Here is a 27,770-nt window from a genome sequence, read left to right as displayed (position 1 = left end):
TACCAAAGGAAATATCTTAGCCTATATATGGGGGCTTCAAATAATCATGTCAAAAAGGTTGTGAACCACCGATTTAATAGAATAGTTATCATTTACTCATCAGCATGACGTTTCTTCTGTTGAGGTTAAATAGGGACATTTTGAATAAATTGTCTTTTATTCACATACTATTGCAAGGAGGGAGTATTTCAAGTCTTCAGGAGCAATGCAATAGCTTTGTGTGACAAACAAACTGAATTTTAAGTCTTTCTTCACTTAACTCTTTCCCTGCCAGCGTTTTTGAAAAAAAGTTCAGCATTTTTTATCATTTTCACAAAAGTTTCATGGCCCCCAGAATAATTTGTGTATGAATATCTGAATATGCAATATATCAAAAGAAAGAACTTTTTCTGGTTAAAAAAAAAGAAAACAGTTTTATTCTAGCTTCATGCATTCCTTTTTTATGTGGTGAATGTGGGTAAGTTTCATAAAAAAAGTTACATTTTGAGCAAAAAGCTCAGAAAATAGTGTTTTTGTCAAAAACTACGTCTGGATTGGATTCAGAACAATGATTAAAACGTAGAGGGGTAGATCGAGTCCAACATCCCCAAAGCTTACATGGTCCTATAGCTATTTCATTCAGTAACATTATGCAGTTTTGATTTATATGCTGTTGATGATCGCGTTATTTTACATATGCATATGCTTACATATGATATCGCTTGTTTCTGCTTCTTTTTCGCCTGTGTTTTGATCTGGAGATTCAGTGCTCTTTCAGAAGATGCGTAATAGCGCCCCCTACCGTTTAACAGTGAAAACATGGAAAGCTGGAAATTTCTGTCAATGGCGGGGAAAGAGTTAAAATCTCCCCTTACTCTCCTTGTCAAGTTTATGTATACATGAACAAATCGCTCTCTTGTGTAGGATATTTCTGATGAATTACTCTTCCGATTCACAAAATTGGTCTGACTGGTTTGTTTATGATTGATCCAGTTATGGAGTTCAAGTCATTGTCGCAATGAACCGGTCACAGTGGTTAACAGCCTACTGAAGAAGATTTTCCGTGAATAATGGCATACATTTCTGCCAGTTTCTCAGACAGAACAAACTATTATGACTTTTATATATTGTGTTGTACACTTTGAATGAGTACTTTTAAAGTGCTTTTTAAAGTTTAAGGCCCCATTCTTTGTAATTACAAGGAGGAAAAAGACCAGTGGATTCTTCAGAATGTATCCATTTGTGCTCCACGGAAGAATAATTCATGAGCTTAATCAGCAATTAATTTATGCAAGTAGATGATATGTGGTGTAAATACCCTCTAGCATTGCTGCAATGTTTTCTTAAAATTGATGAATGCTGTGACTGATCGTTTGGGGTTCAGTCATTAGGACTCCCTAGCTGATGTTTACAGCACATGACTGAAACTTGAATACATTACATCAGATGTTCAGGTTGTGATGTCGTTTATAGGTCTGCCTCCCATTGAACAAGACTGATATGATTTTTTTTTTTTTTGTCTTCAAACATCTGAAATAAACACATTCAGTAAACACATTTTGGCCTGGAATAATTAAAGTTAGCTGTTAACGGCTGGCAGACGATATTATTCAGGAAGGCTTTTAGTTGTTGTGACAGAATTGATCTCTCATCGTAAAGAAGCCCCACTGAATACTTTCAAAGGGAGGAGGGATAGGAATGCAGTGTTGTGTCTGTCCTGGCTTCTCCCTAAAGCTATTTCTTCTCCCCTCTCTCTCTCTCTCTCTCTCTCTCTCTCTCTCTCTCTCTCTCTCTCTCTCTCTCTCTCTCTCTCTCTCTCTCTCTCTCTCTCTCTCTCTCTCTCTCTCTCTCTCTCTCTCTCTCTCTCTCTCTCTCTCTCTCTCTCTCTCTCTCTCTCTCTCTCTCTCTCTCTCTCTCTCCTGCTCTCTGCAGTAAGCATATCACAGGGCTGACTTTCCTCAGCATCCACACACATATTGATTTGATCATTAAATCTTCATCACAAAGAGGAGATGCGATACTTTGTGTCTCTGTGCTTTCACTGCAGAGCACTCAGTCAGGCCGTTAAGTGTATGAACCTGAATGATGTCATATTTTAGCAGGACAATAACCCCATCTTATGTTGATGGTGCCAGCCCATGAAATTTACTGCTTTTGGGGAATGTCCTATCTCTGGGCAGAATTCCTTAGCGCCTTGAGTTTGGTGCCAAGAGGGATTCTGGTGCTACTTTTTCGACTTCTCCAACTTCTCCTCTATAAACCCAGATATAGAAGAGCAAATTGTGATCAGTTGTTGGTGAATCTTTACCTGTAAACTGTGCCTGCCTGTTATGACATTGCGCTTTAATTGAGCTTGAACCTCATTTTAATGCTGACAGTGGAGTTGTGATTTCTGAAATGTTTTTACTTTCACAATCTTGAAATTGTGTCAAGAACTTTTGTGATATCACAGTACTGTATGTCTACCAGAGTTGTGGTATCTGTCTGTCCACATCTGACAGATTAGATTAGATTAGATTAGATTAGATTCAACTTTATTGTCATTACACAAGTACAGGTACAAGGCAACGAAATGCAGTTTAGGTCTAACCAGAAGTGCAATAGCAGCAAGTGCAGGATATACAGTGGTTCATAAGTGCAGAACATGGATATGTACTGAATAAATATAGAGTTGAATACTATTATAAACAAAAATTTACAGATAGATTGTCCTATGAATATAATATACAGATAACTATTACTGTGAACAGAATTTACAGCTAGATATGTACTGAATATAATAATATACAGATGGCTATTACTATAAACAGAATGTTTACAGATAGATATGTACTGAATATAATATACAGATGGCTGTTACTATAAACATAATTTTACAGATAGATATGTACTATGAATATATATACAGATGGCTGTTACTATAAACAGAATGTGAGCATAATATACAGATGGATATTACTATAAACAGAATTTTACAAATAGATATATGTATAAGTTAGGCTAATGAGCAGTATAACAATGGATTTAAAGTAGTGCAAATAAAGTTTGGACAGAAGCTATCCGAGTGAGTGCAGTGGAAAGTAATTGCATATTACAGTTAAGGTACGATATTGCAATGTATATATAACAGTCGGTACTGTAAATAAACAGTCGGCAGTGCAAATGAGCATATTCCAGTCAAGGTAGTAGTGCAAGATGCATATGTAAACAGTTGTTACTGTAATACAGTCAGCAGTGCAAATGAACATTATAGTATTGCAAATAACAAAATGGAGGCAGGTGTGAGGAGGGAGGTGTGAGGAGGGAGAGGAGAGTCAATCAGTATATAAGGGGAGTGGGATCAATGAGGGTTAGAGTTTAATAAAGAGACAGCTCTGGGGAAAAAACTGTTCTTTAGTCTGCTGGTCCTGGTCCGGAGGCACCTGAAACGCCTGCCGGAAGGCAGGAGAGAAAACAGTCTGTGGGCTGGGTGAGAGGAGTCCTTAAGGATGCTGCGAGCTCGATGCAGACAGCGTTTCCTCTGGATGTGCTCGATGGCAGGTAGTGGAGTCCCAGTGATGCGCTGGGCGGTTTTCACCACCCGCTGCAGTGCCTTGCGCTCTGCAACAGAACAGCTCCCATACCACACTGTAGCACAGTTGGTCAGGATGCTTTCTATTGCACAGCGATAGAAGTTCACCAGGATAGTGGAGGAAAGCTGATTCTTCCTCAGTGTCCTCAGGAAGAAGAGGCGCTGGTGAGCCTTCTTGACCAGGCTGGAGGTGTTGGTTGTCCAGGTCATGTCCGCCGAGATGTGGGTCCCCAGGAACTTGAAACTGGAGACACGCTCAACAGCCATTCCATTGATGTGGATGGTGTCGTGTGTGCCTCTTGACACTTTCCTGAAGTCCACGATGAGCTCCTTCGTTTTGGTGGTGTTGAGGAGCTGGTTATTTTCGGTGCACCATGTGGCCAGGTGCTTGATCTCCTCCCTATAGGCAGTCTCATCGTTGTTGCTGATGAGACCAATCACCGTAGTGTCGTCCGCAAACTTGACGATGGAATTAGATCCGTACACAGGCTTGCAGTCGGAGGTGAAGAGGGAGTAGAGGAACGGGCTTAGCACACAGCCCTGTGGTACACCAGTGTTGAGTGTGATGGATGTGGAGCAGTTGGAGCCTGATCGAACATTCTGGGGTCTGTTGGTCAAGAAGTCCAAAATCCAGTTGCACATGGAGGTGTTGAAGCCCAGGTCTCCAAGTTTGGCTATTAACTTAGTTGGGATGACAGTGTTGAATGCTGAGCTGAAGTCAACAAACAGCATGCGTGCATAAGTGTTCTTATTGTCCAGATGTGTGAGCACAGAGTGCAGTGCCATGGAGACTGCATCCTCTGTGCTCCTATTGCTACGGTAGGCAAACTGGTGTGAGTCCAATGTGGATGGTAGAGAGTCTTTTAGGTGTGCCAGGACCAGCCGCTCAAAGCACTTCATTACGATGGGTGTGAGTGCTACAGGGCGGTAGTCATTAAGGCACTTCGGGCTGGAGTGTTTTGGCACTGGCACAATGGAAGTGCATTTAAAGCATGTTGGTACAGTTGCTTGGGCAAGAGACAGGTTGAAAATGTCTGTAAAAACCCCAGCGAGCTGCTCCGCACATGCCCTGAGTACGCGTCCAGGGATGTTGTCTGGTCCAGCAGCCTTGTGCGCGCTGATCCTGCTCAGTGCATTGCAGACATCTGTGGAGGAGAGTGTGATCGGTGGGTGGTCAGCTGAGGATTTGAGCTTGGTGGCAGTTTCTCTGTTGTCTCTTTCAAAGCGAGCATAAAAGTCATTTAGCTCGTTCAGGAAGTTGACATCAGTGGCTGCGGGGGTGGAGTGAGAGGGTTTGTAGTCACTGATGGCCTGAATGCCCTGCCACATGCGCCGAGGGTCAGCGTTGGAAAAGTGTCCCTCTATCTTAAGCTTGTAGCAGTGCTTGGCCTCTTTGATGCCCCTTTTCAGATTTGCTCTGGATGTGCTATAGGCTTGTGCATCTCCTGATCTGAAGGCAGTATTGCGTGTCTTCAATAGGAGTCGCACTTCCCTGTTCATCCATGGCTTCTGATTTGGGTATGTGGTGATCTGCTTCTGGGTTGTAACACTGTCAATGGTGGTATTAATATAATCCAGTACAGAGGAGGTGTAGCAGTCAATGTCCGTGTGAGAGCCACTGGTGGCTTGAGAAGCAAACATACTCCAGTCTGTGTGTAGAAACCTTTCCTGGAGTGAGAAATCTGCCCCCGCAGGCCACACCTTGATGGTCTTCACTGATGGCTTCACGCGATTGATCAGAGGTGCATATTTGGGGGTGAGGAACAAAGAAAGGTGATCTGACTGTCCCAAGTGGGGGAGGGGTGTCGCGACGTAAGCTTCAGCCATGTTTGTGTAAACATGGTCTAAGGTTTTGTTTCCTCTGGTGTGACAGGAAACATGCTGGTGAAATTTCGGTAGCACTGACTTTAAGTTTGAATGATTAAAATCACCCGCAACAATAAACGCAGCTTCCGGGTGAACGGTCTGTTGTTTACTGATGGCTGCGTGAAGTTCTTTCATAGCAAACTTGGCATCAGCATCCGGGGGAATATAGGCTGCAGTTATAATAGTGGAAGTGAACTCCCGCGGTAGATAAAACGGTCTACATTTAACCATGAGAAACTCAAGGTTAGCTGAACAATGTCTCCCAACAATAGCAGAGTTTGTGCACCAAGCTTTGTTAATGTAAATGCACAATCCACCACCTCTGGTCTTACCGGAGCCATGTAATGTTCTATCCGCCCGGAATGTATGGCGTCCCGCTAGCTCAATAGCGTTGTCCGGTATTCCGCTGTTTAACCATGTTTCCGTGAAAATTAGAACATTACAGTTCAAAAGTCTCTTGCTGTATGTGATGTTGAGTCGAATCTCCTCCATTTTGTTCAACAGCGACCGTACATTGGCAAGGAAAATGCTGGGTAAAGAGAGCCGGTGTGGTGTTAGCTTTAGCTTAGCTCTTAGTCCTCCGCGCTTCCCCCGCCTTTGTTTACGATCTCGCCGGCGCCTGCGAGCACTTCCGCCCGGCCGGGCAGAGTGCATAGCCTCGGGTGATCTGGCGATCTCAGGAAGGAGTCGAAGGTTGTCCATAAAACTGTCGGAAATTCGCAAACCAATATCCAAAAGCTCACCTTGGGTGTACGATGTTAAGGCACAACTGTTCTGGACGAACAGACCCGAAATGAGCAAGAAAAATACTGCTAAATTACAGAATCTGGAGAGACCGCGAGCCTCGCGATGTACTCGCGCCGCCATCTTGGATCTCTTTTTAGTATTCTAAAAGTATTCTATCTATTTCTTTAGATACCTGTCAGATATCTATCTGTCTGTCTGTCTGTTGGTCGGTCGTTCTGTCTATCTAGCATTCCAATATTCTAGAGTTCTAGCGTTCTATCTTTCTACCTATCTATCTGTTTCAAAGCTTTTTTTAACATTTTTAACATCTTCCAAACAAGCCTCTGCCATTATTCAAATTTTGCCTGACAAACTGCTTTTCTAGTTAAAAAAATATATAGTTATATGATTTTCTTTACACTTCAAATCATTTTACATTCCTTATATTCTTGTTTGTATTGAAAGGGTTTACACTGCATTAGTTTATGCACATGCATTTTTACCTCCTAAGCTCTGCTGCAGCACAGGGAGGGGAATGTCTCCTCTTCCTAAAGCTGCTGATCAGCCATCATTTATGCAGTGTGTGCGGTGTGTTCATGATGAGCGAGTGATTAACCCTCAACGTTTGATGCTAGGCCTCAGCCGTGGCCCTCAGCCCTCGCAACGATGGAGGTAGACGCTATAATGACAACCAGTGGCACCACCTGATCGCTACAAGGAAGCAGGCCGTGGGAACAATCATTGTCGACAATCAATACAGCGGTAATGACGCACACACATATGATATTCATAGGCCAGCCCTGCACCCTCACTTCTTTCCTGTTCAGTTATTCAGTGCCTGTAAAGCCCCCGACTTGAACATATTTCAAGCAAAGGAATTATCAAGGTTAATCGTTGCCATTTATTGTGTGATTAGAATAATTAGGCCAAAGAAGCCTCTCCTTTCCTGAACTTACATTTCAATTAAGACTGGTGGTGTGAAGCGAAGTCTCCCTCTTCCCGTCTCAAAGCGGTCTCAGGGGATTCTTCCCACCAGGGTTGCTTTATCTCAGTCACTTTTTTAAGAGTAATATGACTTTATCTGCTCTAAAGCATCAACTGAAACCATTGAAATATAACAATACAGTTTTTCAAATACTGCTGTACCCTGCTCTGATTATTAGAGCAGCCAGGAACAGTCTCAGAAAAACGTTATCGTATTGATTTAGCATTGGCACGTGCTCAGGGGTATAAGCTCATATTTTTTCCTCCAACAGGATCGGCATCAGCTACAAGTGGCAGCACCATCATCGGTCAGAATACGGGCGTCTTCATAGGAGGGATTCCAGAGAATTTCACCCTTCTTAGACAAGACACTGGTAATTTAGCTCTGAATGTCCTGATAGCTGACAGTAAAATCTGTATCTACGAAGAGTTGCGAATACTTGTTATATGTATACAGGTCAAGCCCAGCTGGTGCAACATGGGTTTGCTGGTTGTTTGAGGGATGTGATGGTGCAGAAATCCAGTGGCACTACTGAAGTATGGGAGCCTCTGGACTGGGAATCAGCACTAGAAAAACATGAGACCTATGAAAGCTGGGAGGGCTGTCCTGCTGTCTCTGAAGATGGGGCCTACTTCCTAGGACATGGTACTACCTGATTTAAACTTCTTTCACATGGTCTGATTATTTGTGAAGTTAATGTTGAATTTTCCTAACAAATCTATTTCTTTTTTTATATTCAGGGTTTTTGAAGGTCAAGCCTGAAATATTCACCGGTGGAGATTATTTCGAAATATCATTTGAGTTCAAAACTGACCAGCTAAATGCACTACTATTGTTCGCCTATGATGTAGATGGGAAGGATTTCATTTTGGTAAGTTTGCTTAAATCTAAACATTAGGGCTATCGGTTTAATGATTAATTAAATATCACTTAATTTAGTGCAATAAATTATAAATAATTAACAAAAAATACTAATTAATTTAGCACAATTAGTTAAGCCCCCTGACCTGTGCTTCAAACTTTTGTTGGAGAAATTCAAGTACCACCTCAATGTTGAAGGTTTCTGCTAGTACTTAATTGATTAATTGCAATTAATTAAATTAATTAATTTTAATAATCATGTAATAAATAATTACACAAATAAGCTGAAATTAATATGTAGTGTTTCAAGACATCATTGTAACAGTTGTGTGTGTCATTCAGGCGGAGCTGCAGGGTGGAGTTCTCTTCTGGCTGTTGCGTTGGGGTGAACAGACGGCAGAGTTGAACGTATGGGTGGGCCTGTCCTACTGTGACGGGGGCTGGAACACTTTGAGTGTGCTGAAGAGAGGCCTGTTAGCGAGCGCTGGCCTCAATGACGTATATGAACAGGAAAGGAAGGGCATGGGTGGCCCTCTGACTATCAGCTCTCCGCTCTATGTAGGGGGAGTCCCACCTGGAGTAGTGCACCCAGCACTGAACAAACACAGCCTTCTGCACGGTGAGACACTTGCAGGTTTATTTGTATATGTGGGAATTTTTGGCCATTGGAGCCAGTGGAGCATTTGTGAGGTCAGGCACTGATGTTGAACGAGAAGGCCTGGCTCGCAATCGCCGTTCCAGTTCATCGCAAAGTGTTAGATGGGGTTGAGGTCAGGGCTCTGTGCAGGCCAGTCAAGATCTTCCACACCAAACAGTCTGGCAGGTAACATTCTCCTGGCATCTGCCAGACCCAGACTTGTACAAACAAGCCTCACATCACCATGAAAAAAAAATTGTATACTGTATGTGTGTGTATATATATATATATATATATACACACATATATTGAAAGTCTCCTCTGATAATACATTTCGAAGATATTTCTCTGATAATGGACTTATAGGTTAACAGGAAATAACAAAACATTGGACTCATATAATTATAGAATCATGCTTTCAAAATGTCATAACTGATAAAAATTTTCATGTACTGTCTATCTGGAGTTTACTGACAGTTTTTATTGTTTCAGACAAATCAGACCAGTTCAGAATGTGACTCAAACATCTTTCTCTCTTTGTCTCTCCTTCTCTCTTTGTCTCTCTTTCATCCTCTTCTGCGCTGCTCTGCAGGTTTTGGCGGCTGCATCAGGGATGTTAGATTCGCACGCGGGCCTGTCGTAAGCTTGGCGGCCGTGTCCAGCAGTGCTGTCAGAGTCAATCTGGATGGATGCCTGTCAGCTGACACCAGCGTTAACTGCAGGGGAAACGACTCCATTCTGGTGTACACGGGCAGAGACAGGAGCACAGAGGACCTGACACTGCAGCCCTTCACGGGTAAAAGCAGCATCCAACCCCTTTTCGCAAGCACAATCCCCACCAGCGCAGTAGCCAAGCCTCATTGACCCGCAGCTATTTTGGCCTCGTGTTGCCTGCCTTGCCTCTGTGTCAGGCGATTGTTTGGCCTGATTTGTCCTTTCTGCTTGGAGTTTGTTATTGTAAAGACCAAACAGAAGAACAACATAATATGTCCAGTCCAGCAACGGACGCAGACACGACACCAGGGGCACAGAGAGGTCATATCTAAAACAGTCCCCTTCATCAGCAATACTGAAAAACTGTTGAGAACTGCACCTTAGCTAATGCACATGGACAAATATAGCCGAGGTACCTCTCTTTTGAGTGATGGAGATGGAGCGAGAAACTGTTTTTGCGTTTGCGCAACAGACTTATTGACTTTCTCACCAAGATAAATATTCACTGAAAGAACTCAAATTGTCAATACATCAAGCTATTTTTTTATATTGAATTGTCTTGAGAAAGCACATTTCTTTTTAAATTGTTTATTTTGTTCTCTCTTTGTATACAGAGTATTTGTACAGAGTAATGGCATTGGGAGAAGGAGGTTGGACAGCCGGGCCGTGGCAGCGAGGACGCAGCAGAGGGACAGGTAGGACAGGTGCCAATAGGTAGTCAAATATCATTAGTTAGGCTTTGGATCTCACTGGTAGAATCCTACAGTCTGATGTATGCACTGACCCTAATGAGATTTTATATATATATATACAGTACTGTGCAAAAGTCTTAGTTCTCTAAAGGATTCTGCAAGCATCTTGGAGACGTTCCCGCAGTTCTTCTGGATTTAGTCTGTCTCAGTTTTTTCTGTTTCTTCATGTAATCACAGACGGACTCGATGATGGTGAGATCAGATCATACCGGCTGTTGTCAGAGTCCCTTGGGGGGGGGATATTAACATGCCTAAGACTTTTGCACAGTACTGTATATATACACACTATGGTTTGGGTCAGTAAGATGTTTTTTTTATATATATACTTTTAATACTTTTATTCAGCAAGGATGCATTAAATTGATCAGAAGTGACAGTTATTAGCAATTATAATGTTACAAAAGATTTCTATTTCAAATAAATGTTGTTTTTTTCTATTCGTGAAAGAATCTTGTATTATGAAATATTTTCAACATAATAATACGTATAATAATAAGAAATGTTCTCTGAGTATCAAATCACCATATTATAATGATTTCTGAAGGATCATGTGACACTGAAGACGTTATGCTCGTTACGTTAACACTCAAGTTATGATGTTGAAAATTCAGCTTTGCCATCACAGGAATAAATTAAATTACATTTTAAAATATATTACAATAGAAAATTATTTTAAATTTTAATAATAATATTTCATAATAATACCATTTTTACAGTTTGTTTGATCAAATAAATGCCGCCTTGATGAGCGTAAAAGACTTCTTACAAAAACATTAAAAAAATCGTACCGACCCCAAACCTTTGAATTGTAGCGTACAGTAATTTACAATAACATGTAATTACTGTAGGTAAATACATAATGTCCAGTTTATACTATAGTTTTGCTTAATAATTAGTTTCCAAAAAATGGAGTGTATTCTGACTACTATTCATACTTTACTGTCATTTAGAGCACACACACACTCTTACTCCCTCACCTAAGACAAAAAGGCCTACAACTTAGCCAGCACTACAGGCTCTACACTGATATTTGTTTGTGTCATAGTTTTCAGGCCAACCCATTTTATTCTTATCTGTACAATATATGTAGCAGTCAAGGAGATGAGATCTGCTTGGAGATTGCTTATCGTGAAGCTCTCTGTAGGAGCATGCATCACACACACTGCCTTATTACAGATGAAGACGGTGTGTGGAGGAGAGAAAGAGAGAGGAGGTTGATGGTGTCCATATTGAAACGAAGAGGCTCAGATATGTAAAATGATGCTTAAGTGGTTAAATATATGTAATTAAATTAATTGTGCATAATTAAGCACAAAACAAAGAATTAGACTTTGAAAGCTAAATTGGGCAATGAAACGCATGTACGTGTTTTAATGGTTATAAATGACATCTTTAACAATTACTTCAGTGCATCTAATATTGAAAGTCTGTCTTTTGCAACCCATTTTGATGCATTTCTGATTGAAACAGGATATGAAGGAAACACATAGAACAGGACATGATTTTATCCATCAGGAATTTATCCATCACCAATTGCAAAATCAGTACCCTGAAATAGCTATAGTTATTTCCTAGTCAGTTCATTTTGAATAAAGTTTAAGTAGACAAACCAAGTATTTCCTTCGAAGTAACATACCCAGATGAATTGTTCTCAATAGCACCAGGAATGTGCTTTAAGAATGTTAATAGGGTAGTTTTGATTTCATTTAGTCTTTAATTACATTCATTCTGTCAGATTTCTTTTCCGCTCTCTGTGTAGTTACACATTTGCTTTCTACCGTTCAACAGCAGTGTTATTTGGTTAAAAACACCTTTGTAATTTGTAATACCAACCCTGTTGGTACAGATGATGAATCGCAAAGACTTCCTACTTAAATTTGTGTACACCACATTATAGGTCAGACCAGCTTTCCAGTGGTGGATATATTACACACATCTGCTGTCTGGCTTGTTTTGACTGTATAAACGAGTGTTAAAGAGATTCTATAGTCCGTGACACATCATAAATGATGCTTGTTGCATTTCTGCATATGTTTGACTGTTTTATTTATGCCCCCTAAAATGTGAATCCTGAAGAGAAAGCAAGCCGTCGCTTGATGGGTGTGAAATATAGCCCGGAATGAACGCTGGATGTACAGTCATATTAAATCAGTGCTGAAAAAGTTACAACTCTAATAAATTGTATTTATGCTAATGGTTAGATATGATTTACTGTGTCTATTAAAAGTGAGAAATGTGTGTGCTGCTTTTCTTTGGCCTGACACACACTTTCTCTCTTTCCCAATTGGATTCTCACATTCTCGTTCCTCTCCTCCCCCTTACTTTGCCTCTCTCTCTCTCTCTCTCTCTCTCTCTCTCTCTCTCTCGCTTTTCTTCTCCACGTGTCTCTCTCACCTATTATTTCCTGTACAGTTCCACAAAGTGTGCTGCCTCCCTCCAGAGTTGAGAGTGTAAATGGTTCCAGCGTGGAGGTGAGCTGGGAGGAGCCAGCAGAGGTCAGAGGTGTAATTGAGAAGTACGTACTGAAAGCGTACAGCCGGGACCGTCCCTTCTCGTCCCCCATCAGCGCCACCTTCCCCCACTCTCAGCACCTGACAGGTAAGGGCCACGCCGTCCGCCTGGAGCTTGGCTCTGAAACCTTTTAGCCCTCATGTTCTGTTTGGGCTCTCAGAGACCTCAGTACCATTTTAATAGCTTGAAAAGGGAATAAATAAGAATGCCGATTTTGAATGGCCTATTATTTTACCTGACCATAACCTGTGCGAAATGTCCAAAACACCTTTAACGGAATTGTTCACCTGTAAATGAAAAATGTCAACATTTGACTTGGACTTCCATGGAGTCCCTTGTGAAATATAAGTACACTTTTAAGTATACTTTTGCATGCTTTTAACAGGAGTAATTATTATAGAAATAATATACTTTAAAACAATATACTTAAATGCAATCTAAATGTAAAGTTTTTGAACACCTAATTGCATGTTATTTCCAATGAAATAAAGATATAATGTAATTTAAGTAATTAGTTGAACGTAAGTATTTTTTGACCCACATATGACATAAGTACATCTTTATGCTTTATGTAATTTCATAATTATTACTTCTATTGTCTTTGCAATATAGATAAAGAGTACTGTTTAATGTACCGACAAACATTTTATGCTAAAATAAAATATACTTTAATGTCATTTCTTTTGAAACAATTTTTGTGTAATTACACATTTGTAATGATGTTGTTATTTAGTAACTTTAAAATGTATTAACTTTAAATGTAATGTCAAATAACTTATAATCAAGCTAATGAACACAGTAAGTATAAGTATACTTTTTGTTCTATTTGGAGCATGGCATTCATTGTATGGAAGATAGCAGCCCAGCCATTCTGTTAAACATCTTTTATAGCATTCTTTGTAAGACATAAAGTCATACAAGTAAATAACAGAATTGTATTTTTTTGGTGAGCTATCCCTTTAAACGCAAAATGCAATAATACTCCAGACGATCTGTAGTCATGACAGTGTTCCCTATGTGACATTGCAAGTTTATAGACTGAAAATCTGCTTGGTTACTTGAAATTACTTCAAAGAACAAATGAGGATCTTGAAACAACGATTACGTTCTCAGATGACCAATCACTGTGGTAAGATTCTGTCTCCGGGCAAAGCGAAACAAGAAGACACTTTTTTTTGCCTTGTTCTTGGCACGCTTCAACCTGCGCAAGCCCAAGCCACACTAATTTATGATAGTCGTGACACCAAAAGCAGAATTACACAGGCCGATAAAAACTCCGAAAGCAAATGAGTGGGTAACGAGAGGAGAGCAGGTCAGCCTCTTAATTGAATTAAAAGACGTCTGACAAAAAAAAAAAAAAAAAAGTTACACTTACCTGGCCAATTATGGCTCGGCTGGGGTGTTTACCTTCCAACTCTTCCAAAATCTGTCTGCTACATGGATACAGTGGACGCGAGCCAAAGATTCACTCATACACTCCATTAAATGGATCCTGCCTTTTTTTTTTGGATGACAAATCCAGTTTTAAAGTCTAAAGATGAATTAAAAGCTGCACTTGCTAGGGGCTTCTGATGTAAGTCATAAATCATAACAGAACTGTTGTTTACTATATTTATTGTTTTAAAGTTTGGTTTCTAAAGGTCAATCTAATTTAGATGGTCAATGCACTCTGTAACTGATATTTCATGGTGCAAATTTAATTGTGATTGACACAAACCATGTTTTTTCTCATTGTTAATGTAGTGTGGGTCATATTTTCTTTTACTTTAATTATTTTTTGTTCATGTTTTTGGAGGATGAGGGTTTAACCAACTTCTAAGTGGCAGGTGAATTTGTGGCAGAATATTAAAAAAAATGTATTCGATTTTGGTGATCCTATCAAAACTGAACAGCGAAGCACAAGCTGAGAACAAACCTTATTGAACTTAGGCCACGTCTTTAACATCTTCACAAACAACCACTAATGAGTAAAAGTACTGAGCGATGAATTAAAGTCAGAGTCATATTGATCACAGCAGACCTGGATAGTGACTTTCATAGCATGCAAGAAACCCCCTTTAAATAGCATCAGCCACTTTATCCATTAAATAACGTCATTAGTGTCCCATATCCTGAATAGCAAAGGCCGCATCACTTTCCATCCGTCTGATTAATAGGAGATATTACTGTTTGATAATAAAGACCTTTTTAAATCCAGACCTATTATCAGAAGTGATGGTTATATTATGCTGTGTTTGAAAAGCCATTGCATTAAGTCTTAAGGAAGCAGAGTTGGGGAGGCCCACTTTTTGAAATATGGAAGAGAAAAGAATGACATTTGCCTCTTGCTCTCTGAAATGTTCTCTTCCTCTCTTCTTTCGCAGGCACTTTAAGTGGCTTGGCTCCTTTTAGCAGCTACAGTATTACCCTAACGGCGTGCACTCAGGCCGGGTGCAGCGAGAGCCCGCTCGCCACCGGCTTCAGCACTCCACAAGAGGGTAAAGTCATTTAGAAGGTCCTGACTCCCACATTTCTTTGATGAATAATAAAAGTGACGAGAGGGGCTCAAATAGTGCCGAGCCATTTGCTTGAAAACTCCAAACTAATTTGATGACAAAGTGCAATGCCAGGCTGTAATTGCTCCGTCTTATTTATTTTTTTATTTCCCCGTCTCATTCTTATTCCCGTTTTTTTTTTTTTTGGAGAGAGTGGTTTTAGGAACAGGGTAAGTGTGGGATTGAACCCTCTCCCTTTTAATGACATGCATCTTTAATAGCTGTAATGCAGATTAATGTGATTTTTAATTGCTGTTACATTGTTCATGCGAGAGCCTTGTCTTAATGTAAGGCATCTGAAAGATTAATGAAAGCTTCTTCATTTCACTCAACCAGAGAAGTAAATCTGAAGACAGTTTGGGCTAAAAAGAATTGATTGTGGAGCCGAAAAGTATGAAATCGAGAATCAAGCGGCCCATTTCCACCGTTCTCGTTCAATCCAGTGAGGCGCGCTCCTGTGGCGCGAGCGTACCGCGACAAACATCATTTCTCTCTCTCTCTTTCAACTCTTCCAGGCTCATTCTTTATTGCCTTCACATCTGTCTGAACGCACAGGCAAGACAAAGAACCTTCTTCCTCAGTCAGGGAGGAAAAAAATGTCATGTCTATTGACCGAGAGCCTTTTTCCTACATGAAACAGCAAGTATAAAGACAGATTAATTGTCAGCAGCAATTATTTTCTCTGTCTGATTGCAGAAATAGAGCTGGTCCCAAATAAAATGAGCTCGCTTTCAGGCTGAAATTGTCAGATTTCTCTCTTTTCTGCACTAGAGGTTGAAAAATGTAGATAGCTTTTTAATCTAAGTTGGGCTAAATAGCCTTGTTTAAAGGATAGTATGACATTAAGGGTCATCATGGAGTGAAAAAAAAATCGATCTGATGTGAACTTGATCACTAACCCAAATTACAGTATCGATTCTCCATAAAGGAAATTTTTAACATTGTTTTAATGCCACATACAGAAGCGACTTCATTCTCAACTTACTCTTGCTTAGAGCATGTTTGACCTAAATTGCTCATTGAGGCACTCTTTGTTTGTCACCAATGTATTTCATTTGATTAAAAACCTAGAAAGAGGGCAGAACCTTAAATATTTCTCTTTTTTATTGCATGTTTTCGTCAATTATAAACCGTTATATAAACATTGTAAAATATGAAAATCTTTGTTGTTATTATTTATTATTTAACCTGTTAAATAAGTATGGACAACGGTCCGTTGAATTATTAGAAAACAAGTTTTCTAATAATTTAGTGTCCTGGAGTCAATTATTCGGCTTATACTGCAGTTACCACACGTCGAGACATTGTTTAGATGTTTTATTTTTAAGACATTTGTCAGGTTTTTATCCTATAAGTGCTCTTTGTGTATAAGAATAATTCTTACGCATCTCATCCCATGCCTCCGTTGCTAATTTCAAAGCGTCATTTTAAAGCTAGTAATGGAGGCTTGAGCCATTGATATGCAGACTAATGCAGTTATCAGAGAAAGAGCGAGATTAAGCGTGTGTGAATGACCTGATTCTGTGCGTCTCTCAACAGCGTTTGTCAGCAGCGTCTCTATTAATAGCAAAGCTGCAAGTTTACCTGCTTCAAGAACAGCAACATTGCTACCTCGCTACTGATGTAGCTTTTCACTAGAGAAACAATTTTATTGATAAAGTCCCGGGCAGTGCTGACAACACGTTTCTGAGTGTGAGAGAGTGTATGTATGTGTGTGTATGCAGAGAGAAAGCTGTGCTTTACATAAATAAAAATGAATGTAGTCGGAAAAACATGGAGATAGTTTGTCATTTTCATCCTATTATTTGTTATATTTATTTGTTTGTTCAGTGTCTATATGGGTTTTGTTTCTTTTGCTGTTTTAGGCTGTAATGACCTTTGAAATAACTGAAATAATTTGGCGAAGTGATATGGAACTGTATTGCGCTCAAAACCTGCTTGGAACTACTTTTAAATTTGCAAATTTTTGGATGTTTGTCAACTAATCAGAATCAAACACTCAACAGCCATGTAGTACAATATATGAGGAGCTCTTTTCCAAAACGCTATAAATCCGTTTAAATAGTTTTCAGGAAAATATATTTTTTTACCTAGACCCACACATTTTGTGAATATTCAATTTATCCTGTTAAAATATTTTTTTGGCTCAGTCTGAACATGTTGAACAATGATTAATTGAACAAAATTGTTGATGATAAATTCAAAGTTTTTTTTTGTTTGTTTTTTTTACGCTATAAATCCATCCATTTTTTTCCAAAACGCTATAAATCCATCAACTTTGTCTTAAAAAAAAAGAAAAAAAAAGGCATAATAAATACATTGGCATTCAGTAAAGTGTCGAACCCATAAAAAGTAGAACCATTGTCCACATTACATAGAATCCACAGGAGTAAATCACGCACATCTTATTTTTACTACGGGTGCTGGACCACCAGTACAATCCATGCAGTAGTAAGCAACAGATCCGCACACCGAATAAGCTCCCATTCAAAAAAACTTTTTATTAGTGACGTTTCGGGCCTCACATGGCCCTTCCTCAGACTAACAGGAGGTGTACAAAACAGTTACCCCTTTTTAAAGTCTGTATCACGTGACCCCACCATCACACAAATTGGATACATCCATCAACATACATTGATATTTACATATTTATACATCGTGTCCAGCAAGGATTAAGAATTATATATTAACAATATTTACATATTGATTCCCACTGTTAAAATGTCTAACATACATTGTTTTTTTTTTTTTTTTTTTTTTTTTTTTTTTATAGAAATTCAAAAAGACTATATGTATTACCATTCATAAAGACTATCCGTACGTCAAGACAAAAAACAGAGAATCAACAAGCATTATTGAAAAATCCCTATTAAGGTAAAAATCAGATGGGGATTCGGACAATTTTCAAATTTGATCAGACAAGTAAAAAAAGCATCTGTTATAAACACAGCATTTCATTATTTATATACAGAGGACCAAGTTATTCAAAGAGACTATACCTATACATCAAACAAATTACATAGAACAAATCACGACATGACCTTGTGTATGTGAGTGAGTGGCGGTCACACCAAACGCAAATAGAGCGTCGGGCGCAAGTGATTTTCATGTTAAGTCAATGTAAAGACGCGTTTACGCGCATCTGGAGGTCCTGCGGCGCGAATGAGGCGTTTAGCGCGGTGCGAACGCACAAATGAGGCGGAGGGTGAGAGAGAGAGAGAGAATTCTGATTAGTCCAGAGGATATATCGCGGTTTAGGCTAAAAATAGGTTCGGCGCTTATCGCGGTTTGGAAAGAAACTGCATCTTGCAGTACATTTTAAACAAGGAAATATAGCGATTTGGCATGAAACGCTTTTTTTTTTTTAAATGGCGTTTATCGCGTTTTGGAAAAGAGCTCTTCATATAATAATCATTTATTATTAAAATATTGTCATATTTTTAGTTTGTTTTCAGACCTTTAGAATTCACCCCTAGGTTTCTAAAATGCATGCTATTTTTTAAAGCTTATTATTTATGTCTCTATGAATTGTTCACTTTAACTAAATAAGTAACTAACTGTTTGATCATTTTATCAATGCCTTTTTTAATAGCTCCTCTAGAGGTTTCTCCACCTGCTGCGATCTCCAACCCCAACTCTCTGTCTGTCCACTGGGACCCTCCGTTCAAACCCAACGGCATCATCACCCAATATATCCTCTACAAAGACAATACTGTTGTGTACCAAGGCAACAGAACCAGCTTCAATATCACAGGTAAGCAAGACTTTGCTGCCTGGTATCCATTGCTTGAATGGAAAGTGTCCAGTCAAGGTCACATACACATTGACTGGATTTGTGACATTTACTCATTCACAAAAAGAATGTTCTGGGTTCGTTACAAGCGAAACTGTATTAACAACATTTGTGCCATCATGTTGAATGATTACCACAGAAAAAAAAGCAACGCTATGTTGACTAACTTTTTCAGGAGACATTCTTGGTGCTCCTCTGTGTCCGTGTTTACACATTAATTGCAAGAATGATAGAACAGAATAATTCAGAAAGAAAACAAGTGGATGATTAGCATTTAAAAAGACAAAAGTGCCACTGGCACATGTCCAAGGGATGTTTCTTTGAACCATGTTAAACTGTCATTGTGAGGATGAAAAGTGGAGCCTGATGTAGGGAGCCAAGCACATGACATCCGAAATAAAACTGCTAATACATCAGCATGATTTACTAATTCGTTTTAAGTAAATCGTGCGCAAAATATAAAAAAATGTCCCTTGTTTTTATTAAATTGTGCACACTATATAATAATCCGTTCCCTTGTTTTACTAAATTGTGCCTACTACTGTATATAATAATTTGCTCCTTCGTTTTACGAATTAGGGAACGAATTAGTACAACCTGGCCGCGATTTACTAAATCAAGGGAACAAATTATTATATTGTGCGCACGATTTAGTAAAACATGGGAACAAATGAATATATTGTGCACACGATTTAATTAAAACAAGGGAACGTATAAGTAAATTGTGGCCACAATTTGCTAGAACGAAAGAACAAATTGTTCACTCATGGCCAAAATATACACATTTTCTCCTGCGTGTCATGTCCGGGGCTCCGTACTTATGAGACCTGCTTATAATCTCTTTAATGCAGAATTGCACAGAGCGAATCCTTTCAAATGAATAACTTGCATTTTAAGGGTAATTTTGTCCACTTTCGAATCATTTTATTTAATTTTTACCCCTTGTAGTTAGTGTATAATGTTATTCAAGGTAACCAAAATCAGTTGTAATTTACAGTAGCTGTACATCACCATTCACACTCTTTCTGACCTTTAGAACAAATCAGGCTGTTTGTTTCAGTAGAAGAAGATGCAGTTCAATAACTAAAAATCAGAGCGCACGGCGGTCGCATGGGCCAGATATGAACTAGGGGAATTGCTGTCCATATTCCTTTTGATTTAATCACATCCTGCAGTAAATAGGTGGAGCAGATGCTCAGCTCTAAAGAGCGTCACTTGTATTGCTGTATTTCATCTTGCCAGTGGAGACAGGGCCAACAGCCAGCCATTGTTTGTTGTTTGTTTTCTTTTTTCTATTCCCTGCGTGCTCTTTTTGCGAGTAGCAGAAGCCCCTGCTCTTGGCGTTAATGCACGAACATTGTGAGATGTTTTATTAAAAGGCTCCAATGCTCCAGCCGCCGCTTGACCCGGGGTGAGAAGCATGCCTAAATGATATGGAGCCCCCAAAAGGCCAATTTACACTCAGGACAGGTATATTCTCTCTGAGATGAATCATTCAGAATGTCAGCCCCCTCCTCCCCGCACACACACACACACACACACACACACATAGACTTATAGACTTCCACTACTGGATTGAAAGGAGTTCTTAAGCACAGAACAAACCTTGTGACTAACATAAGAATATATATTTCTTTATTTTCCTTAATTATTTACTTGTTGTAAATATGAGTTTGTAAAGTCTCTTATGCTCATCAAGGCTGTATTTATTTGGTCAGAAATACAGTAAACCGTAAAATTGTGAAATATTATTACAATTTTAATATATTTTAAATGTCATATAATTCATATTTTTGTGTAAACCGTCACCGTGATTGAATTTTTCAGGATTCTTTGATAATTTATATTTTTATATATTTTAATATTTTAAAATATAAATATTTTGTAATATTATAATTATCTTTACGGTCACCTTTAATCAGAGTAATGCAATCAAAAGCAAGTCCTTAATGGCATCATCTAAGAAATGAACTATTATTATTTTTTATTATTTGTCTCACTTAAACCTTCCATCCTGTAAAATAAAATTACATAAAATTATATTACAATGTAATAAGATGATTATAATATAAGATGATTAAAAAATATTTTGTATATATAATAATGTATATATTGTAACGGTGGTTTATATATAATAAAGAATTTGACACCATCATGTAAGTGCAATTAATAAGGTGTAGGTGCTTGACAAGAGCTTGGCCAAACCGCTTTTCTAAAGGTCTAGTATAGATTCAAGTATTTATACATCTCAATTAGGAAGAGTGATCGAAACCAAATGTTTCATGGCTTCAAAATAATAATCAGCTTGTTTTTCAAGTAAAAATCAATTGCGTTCTTATAATGGTATACCAACAAATCAGTGAGAGCAGAGAGTCTTATTCCACATCCAGACTGAAAATTACAGCTTGTCTGAGAGTAATCATTGGGGTGTCCATGTATCCGAATATCATTTTATCGCAGTGCCTAACTGGTGTTGAGCTCCCTTTTCAGTCAACCTCGCCTCATTTCTGCTGGTCCCATTCGAGCCCACAAAAACAAAGGTCACGCTGAAGTCAATTTCCTCAGTCCATGCTCAAAGAGAAATACCTAAGCACAAATCATGTTGAGTTTGTGTAAAGAGCCATAAAACCTTCAGAGGCACCGCACAGGGGTCTCCGTTTACATCTCCTTCCTTTTGATCAGCCTGAGCTTCTCTCCTGAATGGCTAAAGATATGCCTGACTACATATGTATTACAACCCCAAGCCAAAGCAGAAAATGTACCGACGGCTTTGAGGGCATTTCTCAGAAGACACGTTGTGCAGCAGGATGTTATTTTCAGTCTGCTCGACGGGGTATCCCATATTTATTGTGGGTCGTTGTAAAGGCAGAGGTCTGATGTGATAAGAAGCTATGGAGCACTGCATTGCTGCGGCTGCCGTCCCCTCCCCTTCACCCCGCCACGCGCAAACCCGGGGATTCCAATTTCTTTCAGGATATCTTAGCTCAGCTTCCAAGCTGCCCCCGCTGTGATTTTGGAATATCTCACCTTTTTTATTCCTCCTTCCTTGACAGTAAACTGCTGTCAGGCGCTTCAAGGAGAGATCCTCCTTCCCGTCAAGAGGAGCCTTTGAAACGCAACGCTCATCGCCAGTGTTTGCGACTCTGGTTTCCCAGTACAAATGATTAACAAATGATTCCAGCCATGTGGAAAGCATGGGCTGCTGTGTGTGAGGAAGGGAAAGCCAGGAGCTCGCTGATCATCACAGCAACCTAAAGAAGCCAAACATGTAAAAATACTGCAGTATGACAGATTAGATCACAGCTTTCAGGTCTTATTAGAATTGCCTGAAGTGGTTGATCTTTGTAGGTTAGTGTCAACATTTACAGAGCTGGAATACAGATGCCAACTAAAGATAATGCAACCACACTTTCCCTTTACAATTTCAGATAAAAAAAAATTACAATGACTTTAAGGATATAATATTATGGTAACATCTACTGTATTACAGAGTTTTATTGTCTAGACTAGAACATCTTATTAAATAAATAACTACTAACTTACAACTAGGTTAACAGTTAAAAAAATTAAAAGTTCACCCAAACAGCTGAACTCTACCAGCACATTAAACCTATTTTATCAAAATGAAGACAGAATAATACTTTTCTGTGGAATAATCATCACACTATAATGTTATTATGCATTCTTAGCCAGTCTAATTGTATTTTTAAAATATATATATATATATTTATCATCTCTCTCTCTCTCTCTCTCTCTCTCTCTCTCTCTCTCTCTCTCTCTCTCTATCCAGATGTTGGTGTGTTCACTCCTCATAAATTGCTATTGAGTGCCTGTACTGAGGCAGGATGCACAAACAGTTCCCAGGTTACCCTGTTCACAGGTCAGTTGTCCCCCACACATGTAGAGCCACCCATCCTGACCGTACTGGATGCCCGCAGTATCCACATACAGTGAGTATTAAAAAATCATCTTTTGAGTGAATTTTTTTTTGCCTTTAGGATAATACTTTTAATATTATGATCATAAATTCAATTATAAATGTTATTATGCATGGATTGTTTTCCAAGACTATGAGTTTTATTTATTTATCTTTTCTGCAGTAAAAAAAAAAAAAAAAAAAAAATTCCACCCTCACTAGGTCCCGTCCTTGGACGGCACGCACACATGCGCGCTAACGAGGCATGGACAGGAGTGAAGGTGGTTGTTCTCACCTTTTAGATGACAATGTTTTATCAGAGAGATACGCTAATGAGGTGACGGACATTTGCTCTCTGTAAGAGGACGAAACACATCTCAGGTCTCGTTATTCCTCACCATTATACTAAAACTAAGCTCCGCATGTCAAACCGTAACCCTCTGAAGATGCAATATAACCCTGTTTAAAAAAAAAAAAAAAGTGGCCACCACAAAAATCTCACACTAGAGCGATTTATCTGACCAACCCGTATGTCAAATTTGAGAAGCTGTCCCTATCCACCGCATGGGTGCATTAATCAACTGAGTGTTTTCCATATAATCATAAAGTACGCCCCTTCCGCCAGTCATGCCATTGGCTGTTTGTCCTTATTGTCTTTGCGTGTCCTCTGGCTGCAGTTGAGCGACCAGGGGAACGGAGCAATGGAGCAGGCCTTGATTTAGGAGCTAATGCTCAACTCCTGCACCCACACTGGACCATCTCATTGGACTGTATGAAAACGCACAGTCCGACCTTCTTCCGGCCTGTTTAGCATGCAGAAATTTCTCCAGCGTTTGACCCCCGCCGCTTGACTTAGAGAGAGAGAGAGAGAGAGAGGAGGGAGTCTACTGAAGATTCTTCCCAGCAACCTGCACCCCAGGCCTATAGCAATCTATGTGAAAGCCTTTAGAGGTTCATCTTCAGCTGCCCCATCTCCATCACTTAAGAACTATCCGGAGAGGGCACCATGCCACACAACAACGTGAGGGAACAAGGAGAGAATAGAAGGAGAGAACTATAAGGGAGTTAAGGGGCAATGGGGAAACTGAACTTATGTACACTTTATTTTAGGCCAAGAGAGATGACAGAAGCGCTCCGGCGCATTTCCCATCAGAAAGAAAATGTCATCACTTTACTGAATGATCACAGGTGGGGAGAGAGCGAGAAGGAGAAGGCCACGAGGAGAATATATATTCGAGCTGTCACCTACAGTACACCGTGGTAAAACCCACCACCAGTTCACTGCCATCAGAAAGTGCCGATTAAATTACTCAAACCACCCCACCTCCACCGGGCTGCCCGAGGAGGCCTGTAATACCTGGAGAGAGAGCTTTCTGTTAGCATTCACATTCATCTCAATGGAATTTGTTCGGTCGGCTCACCAGAAGCACGTGATTTGAAATCTGCCATCTTTGCTTAACGCTGCTCAGGATGTTTTGTCCAATCTACTGAGCAGTAAAAATGACTAATTAATCTGGAGGCACAGGTAAATGTTGCCATGACAATTGTGATTGACATGTGGATAGTCCCTAACCCTTCACTAGCAATTATCTTGAGCTGTGATGCCATGCTTTTATAAAGAATCTGGGCCTTCAAAAGAAATTATTAAAGAAAAACAATACTTTTATTCAGCAAGGATGCAGTGAATTGACAAAAGTGATGGTAAAGACATTTAATATTATAAAATGTAAAAAAAAAAAAAAAAAAAAATCTATTTAATATTAATGCTGTTCTTTTGAACGTTCTACTTATTAAAGAATCCTGAAAAAAGTTTCACAAAAATATTAAGCAGTTTTCAACAATGATAATAATAAGTAATGTTTCCTGTGCACTAAATCAGCATAATAGAATTATTGCTGAGGGATCATGTGACAATATATTAAAATAGAAAAAAATACAAATGACTGTTTTACTATATTTTGACTAAATAAATGCATAAGCATACGCATAACAGACTTCTTTCAAAAACATAAAAAAAATTTTTTTTACTTTTGTCAATGTAGGAAGATGTTTGCGTGGTGTAGTTACAGCATCAACCAGCAGGGGTTGATGGGGACCAAGTTAACTATCAAAACCTTGACCCCTTGGCCACAACATTCCCTCTTTCTTATCTTCGGCAGTGTAGCAGCCTACCTCAACAGCCTTCATTCGATTATGCTCATTTCAGACATTGAGGAAGGAAAAAAAAAATACAAGCCCTTGCTTTTTATTCTCCTGCTACCTCTGTATTAATGGCAGTGGAGAGCTTGTGATCTCTGTAAGCCATTTATTAAAAAGATGTATATGACCCAATTTGTCTCATCACCGATTTTCATAACTTCATTATGTATCTGCTCTATCCTGATGGCAGCGCCTCAGAGGGAAACTCACCTTATTTATTGTCTTCATCCGCCAAGAGGGGGAAATGGTTATTGCTTTATTTCCATTGGATATTTCAATTTGAATGGGACGGGAAGCTGCAATGATGATAGAGGGAGAATGAGAGAGAGAGAGAGAGAGAGAGAGAGAGGGAGAGAGAGAAGGAGAGAGGTTCGGGGGGAGAGAAAGGCAGCATTGTAATTTGACATTACAGATGATATCTCTCTCCCTCTCTTTTTTTCTCTCAGGGTCTAATTGTGGATACAGTGCCTTTGAAAGGTATTGCCTTGTTAGCAGAATCGTAATAGGAGAGGGTGAAGGATCATATGTGTTCAATACTCTTTTGTTGTGTTGCGATTTGCCTGTGAGAAAGGTTGCGAGACCCCGGACTGCAGGATATGCACAAACCGAATATCAGCAGAAACACGCTGCGTGAAAGTATACGGCACCTTGAATAAATGAGAATAAGAGAGAGAGAGAGAGAGACAGAGAAAAAATCCTCTCAATACGACATTAAGTCCTCACCACCTTTACAGTGAATAAAAACGGTTAAAATTTGCTAATGTTTATGTTGTTCTGACAGAACCAGAATTATGCAAGTTATAGTGCAGTATTTTTTAACTTAATTGTATTGCCTTAATAACTGGATGGCAAAAAATGTATAGTACATGCATACAAGGTTAAAATAATGTAAAAAAAATAAAAGGCAAGGATGTACAGAAGTGTCAGGTAAATATTATTATTATGTTTTTAATATTTTTATAATAAATATCTTTTTCAGAATTTAAAAAATATATATTTTTACACTGACACCACTTTGCTTTATTGGTTTATTATATGTTATTTTGGATGATGCTGAATTTTTTTTTTGCTTAACTCAAGTATTACAATTGATTAAACTGCCGTATTATTAATAATATAACCAACCGCTTATCAATTATACTATGAAAATGTCTTAATGGCCGTTGTCGTTTGCCATTTAAAATGCAATTTAATTTATGCCTAAACTAAATTAATCACAATAATGAATAAAGTCACCTGCGGGTGTGTTTGCTCCATGTAGACCAGGAGGCCCTTATGAGCTTTGTACTAAATTAAGGAAACAAAGAGGTGAGAAACATCAGGTCAAACTCATTGTACTTAGACGCTTGATGATTCCTCTCATCACACAGGAGGTTACTGTCCTATTTCCCTCTTTAAACAACATAGATGATTTAAGATCATGTCTCAGTCTTGACACCATTACCTTCAAAAGGGACATTGTCTCCTCTAGTCGTTGAACTAACAGACAAATATGCCAGTCATTTTACAAAAAGGGTGCTATTTGTGTCGTTAACAATGAATAATTAATGGAAAAAAGAGTGAAAGTAACTTCAATGTTTTGTTTTGTCTTTTACTTTTCATTGGTATGTTCTTACCTTGTTTATCTAACTTCTATTTGATATATGGATTAATATGAAATATATAAAATCTAACATAGTCTCTTTATTTTTCTTGTTTACGTTTTAATTGACTGTGGTGTATAATAAGATTTGAAATTTACAGTGCATCACCCATATTGACATCATTTTTTTCCCTTTAACTAACTAACTATGAACTATTCCATCAAAAAAAATGATTTTTTTTTTTTTTTTTAACTACTTTTTAATTAAGTGTGTCAGTAGACAGCTGTCTTACACTGCCAACCCTTGAATGTTGTTTGGTAAACCACTGTTAATTAAAAAGTTTTAAGATTTATGTCGAAATAAACAATGAACTGTAGAATATCTTCACAACCTTGAGCAAAGTAATGCTGATTAATAAACCCTGTACCAGATAGAATGTTTAAAAACGTACTTTTAAAAATCACCAAACCGGAAAATGCATATGAAACTTACGCATTAAAGTCAAAAACTATAAAATTGCCTAAAAGTGTTTAATGAACAAGAAAATACACACAAAGGTGAAGAACTGAAATGGCCACTCTCTTCCTCTTTGAGTTTTTCATTTCTCTTCTCAGACGTCCTGTGCGATTCTGTCTTTCAGATCCCTCAGTAGATAGCAGTGTCCTCTGTTCTAAATTTAGCAATGAGAAAGTCAAGCTACAGAGTGAAACGCTCACCCACCAGGCTTTCCTATTTTTGTCCGCACATCCTCGGACAGAGTTATCATGATCATGCTTATTAGACTCTGTCCGGGTTCTGGGTGGTCCACTGGTTTACCTGCCGCCGCTGCTGCTGCTGGGAGTCCAGACAGCTCTCACAAGGGGAAGTACAGGGGTCATGTGACAGGATATCAGACTGTGTTTTGTCTCTGGTGTTCTTTAGGTGGGCTGCTCCAATGGAGGTGAACGGCCTGCTGGAGTTCTACACGCTGTACCAGTCTGCCTTAGGAGAGGAGCTGGCCGTCATCTATAACAGCTCTGAGCTTTTTGAGGATTACACAGTGCGGAACCTCATCCCGGGATCCACCTACCTGTTTCAGATAGCAGTGCGTTTCTGCTCACCTGTTTCACCACACACACACAAATGACCAAAAAATGGCTCAAC

At 39.1% G+C, this 27,770-nt stretch overlaps 1 protein-coding gene across 1 annotated transcript in view; it reads left to right on the top strand.

Annotated features, from left to right (window-relative positions):
- Positions 1-27,770, top strand: part of ush2a (Usher syndrome 2A (autosomal recessive, mild)) — a 219,274-nt gene that overhangs the window by 74,063 nt on the left and 117,441 nt on the right. Inside the window, exons 23-34 of the mRNA XM_084393685.1 lie at positions 6,778-6,904; positions 7,399-7,500; positions 7,584-7,772; positions 7,868-7,998; positions 8,331-8,607; positions 9,218-9,421; positions 9,954-10,034; positions 12,504-12,689; positions 14,966-15,079; positions 18,729-18,890; positions 22,720-22,879; positions 27,549-27,711. Of these exons, the coding sequence (XP_084249811.1) occupies positions 6,778-6,904; positions 7,399-7,500; positions 7,584-7,772; positions 7,868-7,998; positions 8,331-8,607; positions 9,218-9,421; positions 9,954-10,034; positions 12,504-12,689; positions 14,966-15,079; positions 18,729-18,890; positions 22,720-22,879; positions 27,549-27,711 (1,896 nt within the window). The remainder of the gene's footprint in view (positions 1-6,777; positions 6,905-7,398; positions 7,501-7,583; positions 7,773-7,867; positions 7,999-8,330; positions 8,608-9,217; positions 9,422-9,953; positions 10,035-12,503; positions 12,690-14,965; positions 15,080-18,728; positions 18,891-22,719; positions 22,880-27,548; positions 27,712-27,770) is intronic.

Source organism: Rutilus rutilus, assembly GCF_951802725.1.
Source record: "Rutilus rutilus genome assembly, chromosome: 21".
NCBI lineage: Eukaryota > Metazoa > Chordata > Actinopteri > Cypriniformes > Leuciscidae > Rutilus > Rutilus rutilus.
Note: the sequence above shows the minus strand (reverse complement) of the source record. Positions and strands in the feature narration are given on the sequence as shown.